Raw genomic sequence first — 13,720 nt, 5'->3', positions numbered from 1 at the left:
CAGTGATAAGCTGACACAGCAGCTGCTTTTTAACCATTTAACGTTCCTTAAAATCCAGCAAACCACTGGGTGTTTCTGTGGCAGCAGACCCTGACTTTGCTCAGTCATTAAAGACAGCAAACAGCTTTCTACCATGGGTATGTCAAAAACTCGCTAGTATTTCATCCTGAGGATACCATTAGAACATACTTTGTCTCTCTTCTCAAAAACAGTCCTAACCTTTGGGACTCACTCAAGTTCAGGGGGACTCAGCTTCAGCATCATGCTTCAGCCCTTCCTGGACATTCCTTGACGAGGAGGCTGCCAAGAGGGACGAAGGAACAGCAGCGTGCCAACTCCTGCTCACTAGGGAGAAAACAGGGCTAAATGCAGGAGGAGATAGGAAAATAGAAGGAAGGAGAGTACGTGGTGGGGAGTTCAGCCAGCTGAGCCCCCTGGGTTGGTGAAAGGTCTGTCAGAGGAGTTAAGGTGGCCATAAACTGCTAGAAAAGATGGAGGCATCTCCTGTTAACAGTACCAAGCCAAGATCTTGCCAAATTCTATAGACACCCTTCCTGAGTGACGCCAAGGATAGCTGCTGGTAAGAAAAGATATGGGTAACAGTCTGGCTCTGTCCTCCACTCCTTGCAGCTGCTGTTGTGATGGGGTGAAGTTTTCAGCTTCTGATGCCCCAAAGCTGAATCAAGCCTGGAAAGCGTGAGCATGCGTGTGTGTGTGTGGAAGCTGCGTTTTCACAACATCTCAGTTCCTGCCCACTTGTCACTTTGGTTAACATTTGAAAAATCCATTTCCAGAGTGACTTTTTAAAGAGAATGATTTAAAGCTGGAAGCCAAAGGGACCAACTACAATTTAATTTGCTTTTAGTTTTGTTATTGGAAAAAAAAAAAAAAAAAAAAAAAAGAGGTAAAAAAATCACACTGGAGGTAATCTTAATTTTACCAGCTGCAAAATCTGTTAGGAGTACAGTTTTAGCAGAAATGGCTTAAACAAGAGTTGGTTTATTTGCCTGAGCCTTTCATACAAGCACAGCTCAATGGCAGCTACAAAAGGGAATGTCTAAGACAGAAATTGGGTCAGCGATCTGCAATAGTGTACTTGCCAGGGTAATCAGCATGAACCTACGCTAGTGGGGACATCAGAATCTCCCAAATATGAGGATGGTGAAATGACTAGGATGAGGAAGCAGCCTGTGGAGGTTTAGGGAAGCAGAAAGACTGGGTCATTAACAAAGACCATGGACTCTAATTGCTGTTGAAAGGAAAAAGAGAAAAAAAAAAAAAGAAAGAAAGAAAGAAAGAAAGAAAGAAAAAAAAGCAGGTGATGTACTTAAATCTTACTTTCCACATCCTTCATGAAAGGCACTGTTTTTAAAATGGTACTTTTATGCTTAAAACATAAAGTTTTAGATAGACAAAATGTTTGCCAGGAATCCATCTTAAATTAGATTTTGGTTTATTTGCTCTGTTTTTTTAGCATGTTCTATCTAAATATATATATATATATATATTAAAAGAAAGATAAAGGAAAGTAGTAATCAATAGTCATAAATTTCCAGCAATATCACAAAATCCCTCATTAGGTTTCTGAATGCTAAATGTCTCCATTGGTTTAACAAAACAGACAAGATCTGTACAATTTTTGAGAAGACAAGCATGATCTACTAACAGATTGGTATCTCTCTTCTTGGGGCTTTTCAGTGCATTTATTCAATGGTTTTGAATGTACATTACTTAACAGAAACATTAAAAGCCAGTGCTTCACAACAGTTTTGTTACTGTCTCTTTAAAGTAAACAAACAAAAAATACATTCAAAAAAGCAAGGCTGTTTTGCTCACGTGATGGCAGAGGCTTTGGGCAGCTGCAACATACACTGCTCCTGCTCAGAGACATTACCCAACATCAGTCAGCTGTCACAAAAAGAGTTGTACAGAAAGCATTAAAGGATAAAAAGAAAGATGGGGGGAGGATGGGAGAGGAACTGAGCAAAATGCCACACATGCCAGCTTGTCTTTCCAGAAGGAAGACACCAGAATATGTGTATTTGGGGGAGGAAATAGGGGGATAAAGAGCACTAGCATAGAGAAAAATTGACTTCAGGGGAAAACCAGCAGCTCTCTGAAACTCGTTTAGCAGGTTCACATTCCTAATGTAATCTGACTTCTGTGTTGGTTTTGGTTTTTGCCCTATTTCTTACTTTGCTTTCCAAGAGAAATGTAACAAAACTGAGGTAGAAATAATGGTGGGCACACTCCAGCCTGGAAGATTTCTAATGGATGCTAAATGAAGATTGCATTAAGGACAATGGAGTTGTACGCACAAAACAAAAACTCAACTTTACAGTTTAGGAATGAAAATAAATGTACTTTGAGGGTTCGGTTTTGCTTTGTTATTTGTACTGTTTGTTTGGTCACAGTCTACTGCATTGCTATAAACAGCTCTGCAACCCATAGCTCTGGCAGTGACCTACACTGATTCCACTCCCTACAGCTCCACCAAAATAACCTCAAAACCACGACCAGAGCCGTGTAAGCAGTCACAGCTTAAGGTAATATGCCTCTCAGAGTCCTACCAAATCTTACAGTTGACTGTTTCAGCTGTTAAACCAATTAAGTGGCTCTTTGTTCATCTATGCACCTTCTAAAGACTGTATCACGTAATTATCAAGGAGCGATATGCTGAAAACTCTTACAGTTTACCAACAAGAAAAATCATTCTGGTTTGATCTGACAAATTGGCAAAAGAACCATTTCTTAACACTAGGAAATTCTTCTGTTTCTATTTCAAAACAAAACAAAACAAAACAAACAAACAAAAACACAAAACACCAACAAAAAAAAACCTGTAAAGCTTCAGTCATATCACACTTTAGTTTTTTCCTGGATACATTCAAAGTAATTTTCCTTGCCATTTTCCAATTGTTGAGGTAAACATACATATTTAATATAAAGTAACATTGAAGCCTAGCCTATAACTCTCAGCAGTACATAGTGCTTTCAACACATTCCTTTGAGGTACTGTACAAATCACAATCACTTTCCTGAGTTTTTGCAGACAGAACATTAAAAGAAATGAACTGCAGAAATTAAGGTCCAGATTACCATTACCCTGTTTTACCTGTTCTTAGTTTAACACCACAGAACAGACAGGATTGAGGAATACTGTTGCTCTTAGAATAGCAAAAATCTGGTTCTCTGTCGCAACACAACCGTTCATCTCTTTAGTCCAATAATGTTTGAAGTTAAAGCTCTTTATATTAGCACATGCCACCAATGTAATTGTGAGGCAAACAAAAAATAAAGCACCACTTCAGGCACTTGACAGCAACTAAATCTCAAGAACAGCAGAATGGAATCAACACACAGGGTTCATGTCCTTCTGAAATCAACCCACTTGCACCTTGCTCCTTGGTGAGTATTGTCTAGCTTGAACAGAACTGAGCATCAACATGCGCTTTCTGTCATGTGTGGCTTTTTCAGATCAGCAGCTCTTGTTTGATGCACTTTTCCTTCAAGTCTACCCTGGCTCTTTAGAGGCAAGGTAAATTTTAGTCTTCCCAGTACCCTTTGCAATTTTAACACTACTGAAAAGGGTTCTCTACCCTATGTAGCAGGTTCTGTGTGTGCCAACATTCATTACTTTTTTTTTTTTTTTTTTTTTTTTTTAAGTAGTATCACTGACTGCAACCAAACATTTTGTTCCATTCAACATATGTATCAAGCTCTTTTTGAGATATGCTAGGCTGTATCTTGCAGAAAGCATTTTCAAAGTCTTGATATGTAACTGGCCTCAACTGGCTGGGCATAATGGCTGAAAGGTCTGTGGCTGGCATGGCATGGAGTGGGCCCACCACTGCTTCCTGACACAAGTGAGCCACATCTAGTCCAGAAAAGCCTTCTGTGCGCTGGACAAGCAGTGCAACCTCCTTGTCATTGAGACAATAATTGTGCTGTGAGAGCAGTTGTACTATTATCTGGTGCCTCGCTGTGCTGTCAGGAAGTGGGATTAAAAGTCGTTTCATGAAGTACCTTCGAAGAGATTCATCAATTTCTTCCGGTTTACTTGTGGCGCAAATTACTACTATTTGGTCCTCAGCAGAAGTCAGTACAGTGTCCAGCTGCATAAGGAACTCGGTTCTCATCCGACTTACTGGACTGTGTTCTTCACTCACTTGAGAAGAAAGAAGCATATCAATGTCACTAACAAAAATCACTGAGGGTTGGCGACACCTTGCCACAAGGAAGGAGGCATGGACAATTTTTTCTCCTTCTCCTAACCACTTTGTGACAAGGCCAGAGCCAGTGATTTTGAAAAACGTGGCCCCCAGCTGACTAGCTATACATCTGCCCATTAACGTTTTGCCTGTTCCCCGAGGTCCGAATAAAAGGATGCTCCGAGGTAGAGCAGTCAGTCCATTGAATGCATCTGACCTCAATACTGGCCATAAAACCTCCTCTTTAATGACGGCCTTTACTAGATCTAGGCCAGCAATGTCATTCCAGTCCACGGGAGGTCCTTGGTTGATAATCTCATTGGTAACAAGGTCAATGAGGTGTGTGTCAGTATTCTTCAGTTGCTCGTCCACAGAGTGGTTGGATGAGGTAGCTGCACGAAGTCCCGGGCCTTGCATTGGGTGAGGAAGGAGCTGCCTGTGCTCGTCACCGTGCTCATTCATTACTGGGGAGGTATACTTCCCAAATGAGTCACTCGATCTCGAACCCAGTGAGTTTTTAGCAGTACTATAGGATGGGGGTGTTAGAGCCCTGCTAGACTGGCTGCTGAATTTCCTCTGCTGTTCAGAGGACATCAGCTGCTTTGTTGGCTTAAATGCTAAGGATGATGTTTCAGCACTTCTGTCAAAACCATTCCCCCTGTTTGCATTTGAAATGCTGTTGTCGGGCATTCGATACATGGGACTCTGTGTAGATCTCTGTTGGCCATAGCTGTAATTTCCATAACTGGAGTCCATTTCTCCTTGCCCTGCCATGTAGAAAGCTTTCCTTTTGAGAGAGCTGGCTGAAGTGTTTGTCAGGGCAGATGGTGCAATGGGAGTCAGACCATGGCCCTGGTAAGAGTAGCTGGGGACGGTGGTGGGGGGCAGCGGGGTCGGAGCAGGGATTCCTGATGGCAGGTATGCTGAAGGTGGCGGGGCACCCCCGGGGCTATACCCAGGGCCAACAGCAGTTTGAGGAGGATAACTGGCAGATGGGTAGCTGTAACTGGAGAGGTTAGAGGTCCCGTTGTAGCCGGGGACCAGGGCTGGTGGTGGCGGCGGTGGTGGTGGCGGCTGTAAAAGCCCCGAGCTATGCAGGGGGGACGGATGAGGGGACGGAAGTGCAGGTGCTGGCTGGCCGCTGTAACTGGTATGCAAGTATGAGCCATTGTATCCTGTGGCGTATTCCTGAGATGGGAGCCCTGAATGAAGACTTGGAACAGTGTGACTTCCACAGGTGCTGCTGGAGTAACTGGGTTCAGCCAGGTTGCTGGCCACCCCAGGTGAACTCCCAATGCTGGCCGAGACGTCTGTGGGAGGGAGGGCTGCGCTTACACCGGCTTTGCTGGCGGTGATAACGTCTGGGACACAGTTCATGGGATACACACTCTCTGAATTCAGCGAAGGCTGCCAGGGCTCACTTTCATTCTTCCGACCATTCACCAGCCCTGAGGGAGCTTCAGAGTAATTGCTGAGAATGGGCCGCTCGGCCGGGCCTTCCAATATACCGGAGTATTTTTCTGCATACTTTTTCAAGAGGTTGGAGGCAGTGAGAGCTGAGATGTCATCGTTGGCCCAGGCGTACTGGTAGGTGCGCTGCAAGTGCCCCCGGTAGGCTTCCACCTTGTGGGCAGGGGACCGGGTGGTGGAAGTGATATCAAAGTGCTGTTCTGGCCACTGGGCATGCTCCGGCGTCCACTGCATCTTCAAGCCTAGGGCAGCAGGGAAAAACAGAGTTAACAGCAAACTTGGCCTTTTTCCTAAATATCTTAAGCAAGTTCTTGAGTGTACCACCTGTTAACTTCTTCAGCTCTCTGAAACACTGTACTTAACATCACAAACCCTTAAAGAAAAAAACATAAAAAAACATACAATACCCTGATGAAGCACTATAAACAGTCAGATTGGTTTTTTATAGGCACATATACACTGAGGCACATTTAATGTTGATTCAGTAGGGGGAGGATATTTTTTGTTTTTAAGGTAGATATATAGGTAGTGCCAGATTTCTCAAAGTAATTAAATAAGACTTGGTACAATTTAAATACTCTGAGTGCAGATTTATTTATAACATACAAGGTACCCAACTGCTCTGTCCTCTCTCATCACTGTTTCAGTTTTATATGTTAACCAATATAAAAATATGAGACACAGCTGACAGATCACATCTAGGATACCTCTCTTATTTGGTACTGAACACCTAGTTAGCACAGTATAATGCACCCTGCGCAGAACAATATGACACAGACATAGCAGGTCATTCCATAATCCAACTCTCATCTAAAGTGGTCCACGACAGTTTCAAATCTGCTTCGTGGAGTGCAGCAAAGCAATCTCCCAGGCAGCGCTCCGTCGCTTTCATCACACAAAGCCTACAACTCGGTATGAATTACAACTGGCTCCTTTCTGCCTCTCAGTTCTGTTGTTGAGGCTCTGGAAAAAAAAAAACAAGCATGACTTGTCTGTCGGTCTCCTTGCTTGCTCTCTCCTTTTTCCTTCCCCCCCGCCCCCCCAAACAGCCTCCAGGGTACAAAGAAAGAGGGTTTAAAAAAAAAAAATGAAGAAAAAGAAATGAAGGTAAGTCCCTAAAACTTCCATGTCTTCCAGAGCAGATTATTAAAAAAAAAACAAAAAAAAAACAAACAACAACAACAAAAAAAAATAAACTACCTATATATAAATTACAGGATGCAATTGCCATTTTGAAGCAATTAATCTTGCAAATAATGTGATGTGAATTATTCCCCCTAACAGTAATCCACTGTGCATATTTACAAGCATTAAGATAACCCCCTCCAACTCTTACCTATGCATGGTAGGCACATTGCTGATTTTTGTACAGCTGTATCAAATAGACCTCCTTAATCTTTCTCGTATTACCAAAAGTGATTTTTGCAAACAGTCTTGTGCCCTCTGGCACAGATTCCCTGATAAGGAGGAGGCCTAGTCGAAATGAAGCATCTGTGGCACTAGCTCCCCTCTGAATTACTGCAGTCTATTTTGACAGCTCCTACCCCCTCCTGTTTCTCTCCCCAACCCCTTTAGCTCTTCATTGCCTGACTCTGGCATCTGACATGGCCAGCTTAGCCTCGCTGAGCTAAACCTAACACAGCACACAGTTTGGTAACAGAATGGCATGTTTATTCCCTTCTGACTCCCTCTTCCTTGTTTGCAAAACCACTGCACCAGACATTGGAAGTTAATTAGCAGGATGATGCTGTGCTAATTGTGTTAATTTACAAGGTTTTAGTCAAAGAGAATCATGCCAGGGCTGGCACTGCTGTCATGCTTCCGACTTAATGATTAAGAAATACTGAAAACAAGGTGGGAAGGATTGCAGTAATTACACAATAAATGAATAAAGCAACAGATTCATTTGCAATTATATTTTATTGCAGTTGCACTAATTTGAATTTGGATTCTTCATTTTTATTTTTGGACTCACGTATTTACAAATTACCAAATCGGTTAAATTTAGCCTGAAAGCTGCAAAGTACCTCTAATTGTGCCTTATATTTTATTAGTACAAGTACTGCAAATCTCAGTCCACATGAGCATGCCATTGATTACTTGTGTGTTTTTTTTTTTTTGTTTTTTTTCCTGAGTGTTCTCTTTCTCTCTCATTTTTCAAACATTTTGACAACTCAAGAAAAATGTCTGTTAACAATTATACAGTTACCCTATAACAGTTAATTCAGAGAAGCATTTTTGACAAATGCAGTTCTGAGACTGATTTTTTTGGCAGATTTATTTCTTTCATTTAGAATTAATACAATCTTTTTTACTAATTGTTTCTGATGTTTCAGCCACTGCCTTTCAAAGAGGGTAAATGTATCATGAAATTGAGTGAAATTATAGAAATCATGCTCATATGAAAAAAATGTAATTTTAATGAGGAACCGTGAGAGTCTTTTCAGAAATCATACTTTGTTAAATTCAGCTGGAAATCTGGAGAACAAATCACCAACAGCCAATTGTAAGTAATCAGTATCTAAAATTTCTCTAGTGTCATGGGATTTACTTCAAGCCCTTTTAAAATGAAAGAATATTAATATTCCTGTAATGTAAAATGCCTAATAGACCTACGGATGCGTTAGTCCTATAAACAAACAAACAAACAAACTGTCTGTGTTCTGTGATCAGGGACTTATAAGGTTACCAAACCACTGAAAGCTTCTGTTACAGAGATGCACACGAACTTGAGCAGGTTGATGCTTCGTTAGATTCTAATGAATGGATACCATGAGAAAGACTCTTAGCAAAGAATGAATTAAAGCAGTACTGAAACTTTAGTAAAAGAAGGGAAAACAGACATGGATGAAGCAGACCATTTGAGCTAGTACTTGTACTGTAGTTAATGAATACACTTTTGGCACATTGTCTTAACAGCTTGTAAAGGAAGACTATTTAAAGAGATAATACATTAGGTCAGAGCATAACAAATACTTTTCACATATTGTTTAAAAAATCACCAATTGATCTTTTCATTTAGAATAAATTTTAAGGCTTTTTAAATAAAACAATTCTATCTCTAAGTCACAGTGGGGACATCTATTTAGATGGTGTAAAAATTCAATTATTTGAATTTTATTTGTCTAGGACTAATTTATTTGCCTTGTTATGAGGCTGGAGAGGAATGCCAGAAAATCTGAACTATCCATTATATGAGGAGGGGGGGAAATCACATCATCAACATTCTTTATTTGGAATAATTGCTAGATTGCATTAGATAGCATTGTCATGCTATCTTTGGATATGCTCACTGCACAATAATTGAAAGTTTATTTATTGATGCATATTAAATACCGATGCATTTAATAAAGGCTGCAAAGGCAGGATTAGGCTTTGATTAGATAAGCTTAAGAGAACAGGACTGTTCTCATCCCATGAAACATGAGCATTTATTCCAGCACATTGCAATCATTAGTGTTATTTGGAAGCATAGGTTAATAGTTAACCATAAGCATATTTTTTGCATTAGTATGCAGTGAAGAAATATGTATTTACATGGATTCCACTGGAATGGTCTTGACTTGGAGGCACAAAGAGACATTTCCTCAATTTGATATAATCAAAAAAGCAGCAAACTTTGCCAGGTTTAACTTCATTTGTTAATAGTTCAGTAAGTGTTTGATAGGAGTCTAATGTTTGATTTAGGAGAAAAAAAAAAAAGTTGTAGTTTCTTTTAGTTATGCAAACACATTTTTTCCCCCAAATTACTTAGTGAGAGAGCCATTTGCTTTCCATATTTCAAATTGTATTTTATTAGCTGCTTTTTGCTTGAGCTGTCATACTTGCCTGCATTTTTTTTATTAATGATTTAAATGATGATATAAACATCTAAAATCAGGTAAATAAGGTCATACTTAGAAGTTGCAAAATTTTTTTAATGCATTTTTGAAACTCTGACATAAACCATGGTCCTGAAGATAGTGCATTTGCTTAATAACTTACTGAAAATTCAGACTACAAGGCTAAATGCTTTAATAAATAAATAAATAAATATTTGCTAACCTAGGAATTCTCTGAGCTATCGACATTCATGAACTGCATAAACTGTGCCGGTATGAGCTGTAAAGGCAAAAGGGATTCTGTTCTTTAAGTACAGGTATGTACTTATCAGAGAATTGCTTTTAAGATAAATTTAATACATTATATAGAAGAGGCAGTGTAGGCTTTTTTAGTGGTATCTATTTTTCCTTGTCCTGACAGCCCTGCTATACATCCCTCCTCGATAATTCTTCCAGTTGAATCTATGTGAATTACATTTAAAGTAATTACAGTCAACAATTTTATTATTCAATTATTTTGAACTAAGAGTTTGACCATTCTTTTTTCCCCTTCTTATTTTGTGCACTAAGCCTAAAACATAAAATCTAATAAATAATTCTTCATCAGTTTCACATACTTCATTACATATGGCAGAAGTCTATTTACAAATTCAGACAGAAAAACAAAACAAGACAAAACAAAATCATGCTAAAGTTAGGAAAAAACAACTTTGTAATCTGAATGCAAAATTAAACAAGTAATATTCTACACAGCCTGGATGTCCTGAGCGGCCCGATCCTTCTAGTATCTCGATTGAGTTTGCGCATGCAAAGATCCCTCCACCTCAGTATTGGGTGACACTGCTGAGCCCCTTACAGGATTAGATCTGTTACAGAGGACAAAAATAAATAACAACCCTTTCCTTTCAATTGAAGGGAAAGACTTCTGCTGAAATGTTTTCCTAAAAGGCTTGGAAAAGTGCAGAAATACTAGCTAAGACCACACTAGGCGAAAACACAACAAAGGATTTACTGCATCCCACCAAGTCCAGATGAGAGCAAGCACCTTCTACCCAACCAGATTTAGCAACAACTGGCTTTACAGACAAAGGACACTGGGACTTCAGTACACCTCTCTCATCTATTCACATTGCTAATAATATAATCAACTTAAATTTAAATCAACAGCAACTGTGGCTTTCTGACAATAACAGCAGAGGTTGCATTGCACTTTCAGAGATGCCGGGGAACAAAACCTGTACGATATGCAGCTACTGTGCACAGGGAACCAGAAACAGGGCAGTACACCAACCTTCCCAACCAGCTACCAGAGTTCCCGCTTGAATCAGGGGACTCCAAACATTACTTCAATATATCTGAGGCAAAAGAAAGTAATTCTTCTCCCGTTGTGGTCTCTCTAATTTCTGCCCTGTTCATCCCTGCAGTGTTTTAGGCCCTATCTAACACAAATCTGCAAGTTCATTTGTAAACCTGCTGAAGAAGGTTCTATACTTTAGGCATGTGGTTAAACATGCTCTGAGCAACTGCTTGATGCTCTGTTGAAAAGGGGTAGACTGCTCCAAGGGTGAACGAGCAGATGAGATATTTCTGATAACTGTCCATAACAGATTTGTAGGGAAATACTCTTGCAAGCAAGGAAGCAAGTCCAAAACCTCAGCTCTGAGTGGCATCAAGCCTCTTCCCTCTAGACCTGTAAGCTGACTTGAACTTCATGACTTCAAATTGCTTACACGTTTAGCAAAAGACTCCAAAAGCTGTCCCTACCAACTGAACACTTTTTCAGCTGTCTCCAATTACGAAGACACTGTATTTACACAACGGAAGATAATGATTTTAGTCTACAGATCGCTTCTTGTGGACATGCAGAGATCAGCTCTGCCAAAATAGGTATTGACTTAAATGGGCACTTCACTGGAACACAACAGGACTTTCAAAACTCGTACTTCATTGAGAGCTGAAGGTGTGAAGGTGTCATTACTATTAGGATCAGGCCCTAAATCCGCATTTGAAAGTCCTTCTTAAGCATGGGAAAGTTGAATAAATGAGTCATTCTATAACCACTGCTCAAGATGTAGGACACACAACTCCCTGGTTTCTAAATCTGATAATATTTTGTAAGACTGTGTACTGTCATGTGTCCCATAATAATAAAAATTAATTCAAGATAAAACATTTCTTTTACACTCCATTTTTTATTAATAAGCATAATTTCAGCTATTTGAAGATAGTGCAACTGATCTCTCTTAATTGGAAACAGAAGGGATTTTGAAGAGTGGATTGAGCTAATTATGTTTTGCAGAGGGGAAAAAAAAAAAAAAAGAGAGAGAGAGAGAAAGAAAATGATTCCCACATTTATTTTCTAATTACTCAGTGAAGACCTCTGATCTAGTCCGTGAGGATCTCCTTTGACGTCAAAGGATTTGGTGGAAGGATGAGCCTCCAACTGAGCTGCCCAGCCATACGGGGCCAGCTCTGGAAGCTTTTGTCATTAAACGACAGCTACAAACCCATGAAAACAGACCTGGAAAGTGTACTCAGTATTTTCTTGGTGGGGGTCTGGTCTTCTTATTATATACAGCCTATGCACACCACATGCATCAGTTGGAGTAAGCTGTTGGCAGGGTGTTTACAGTATGATTTCCATCTAGCAGGGATAGTGAAAACATTTCAATCTTTAAAACAAAACACTTAAATCACGAGTAATATTGAGGATCACATATATGTCAACAGCACTTAAAGATAAAAGCAGTAACAAAAACTCAACATATTTTAGGAGAGCTTGGAACCAGTAAAGAGCATAACTCTAGACTTGTAGTCTCAGATGAATACATCCCAATTATCTAATTTAAATACTGTCAAATGATTATTCCTTTTAAATCACACTTTCGCACCTCAGGACAGCAAATTACAATACATCTGCAGCAAATGAGTTCTCTCCCTCCAAGTCCCCTCCCTGCCATTTACATAAAGCAGTGCCTTCGATAATCACAAAGCCATTTCTGGCTAAACATCCTTTAGCAGATCCATCAGCCTCTAAAGACTTATGAAAGAAGAATGAATAGTCAAGCAAGCAAATGCTAACTTTTGCCAGCAAAAGCAGGTTTGATCTATGAGCCAACCAAGCAGCAGCCCACAGACATAGATGACATGGACAGGAGCTATGCTGCCCACCTCAGAGGTATCGGTTTCTCTGTGGCAGCAGTCCGTAAGCACAAAAACAGTCTCAGTTCTGTGCCCCATACAGCATAATCACATTGATGCACTATCATCGCATAACACGAGTAAAGACATTGATTGATGCACGTCTGTGTCAGAACCATTCCATATGTAGAATTGGTCTCATTTGTGATTAATTGCAGTTTATCTTTAAAATATTTTACTATATCAGTCTGCCCTCACTGTATTCATTTGTTGATGACACTTTCCTATACCAACTAGAAAACACACTAAGGAAGACAATAATTGGAATATGTTTTCTTTTCACCTACTATTAATGCTTCCACTTCCTAGGCTTTATATTTTTAAGCTGTTCCCTTCAAGTACCTCTGAATATACCATGCTTTAAAGGTCCTAGAATATTTTGTAATTGCCAAAGAAATAAGGAAATAATAATTTCTGAGACAATACTCAGAAGAACAGTAATTGCAAACAAAAGTAAGCATAACTTAAACTAACAAAAAAAAACAATCACGTACTTTTTATAGCAGAATACACTTATAGGTATAGTGTATTTTGCATAGATGTAATATACCATGTAATCTGCAATTTAAGCCTATATAAACATGTCCATCAGTATAACTACTGCAGGATAATTGTAGTGATTCTGAGAATTAAAATATTTACAGTGTAAAATATAGTCATAAATAAACAGAGTTTGGCTACTTGGCACAAGTATTTATGTATATTTCTAAAACCACAATAGCTCAGACCTGGAGCATGATTCTGCTCTAATATTCTTTTTTTTTTTTTTTTTTTTAAAGAAGAAACCAACAGAAGTAGCCTTTTCCTTGGTACCCCTTTCAGAGCCTGAGTTTGAGGCACATTTTCCTTGAAAGAACATAACACAAACCCTTAAAAGGGGAGCAGATAAAATACACTCCCTGCTTTACTGTGTATTTCATGTAATCTACTGCAGCAGGTGAAACACAGAACGCTGAACTTGTTTTTTAGGAAGTAAATGAGAGGCAAAAGGAACGAATTTCCAGCACTAGGGAGGGA

At 39.6% G+C, this 13,720-nt stretch overlaps 1 protein-coding gene across 3 annotated transcripts in view; it reads right to left on the bottom strand.

Annotated features, from left to right (window-relative positions):
* Nucleotides 1-3,637: 3,637 nt before the first annotated feature.
* Nucleotides 3,638-13,720, bottom strand: part of FIGN (fidgetin, microtubule severing factor) — a 96,118-nt gene continuing 86,035 nt past the window's right edge. For all 3 annotated transcript variants that reach the window (XM_032190161.1, XM_032190162.1, XM_032190163.1), the window contains one exon: nt 3,638-5,923. In XM_032190161.1, coding sequence (XP_032046052.1) covers nt 3,672-5,923 — 2,252 coding nt within the window. In that variant the 3' untranslated portion in view covers nt 3,638-3,671. The remainder of the gene's footprint in view (nt 5,924-13,720) is intronic.

This window comes from Aythya fuligula, chromosome 6 (assembly GCF_009819795.1).
Source record: "Aythya fuligula isolate bAytFul2 chromosome 6, bAytFul2.pri, whole genome shotgun sequence".
In the NCBI taxonomy this organism is placed as follows: Eukaryota; Metazoa; Chordata; class Aves; order Anseriformes; family Anatidae; genus Aythya; species Aythya fuligula.
Note: the sequence above shows the minus strand (reverse complement) of the source record. Positions and strands in the feature narration are given on the sequence as shown.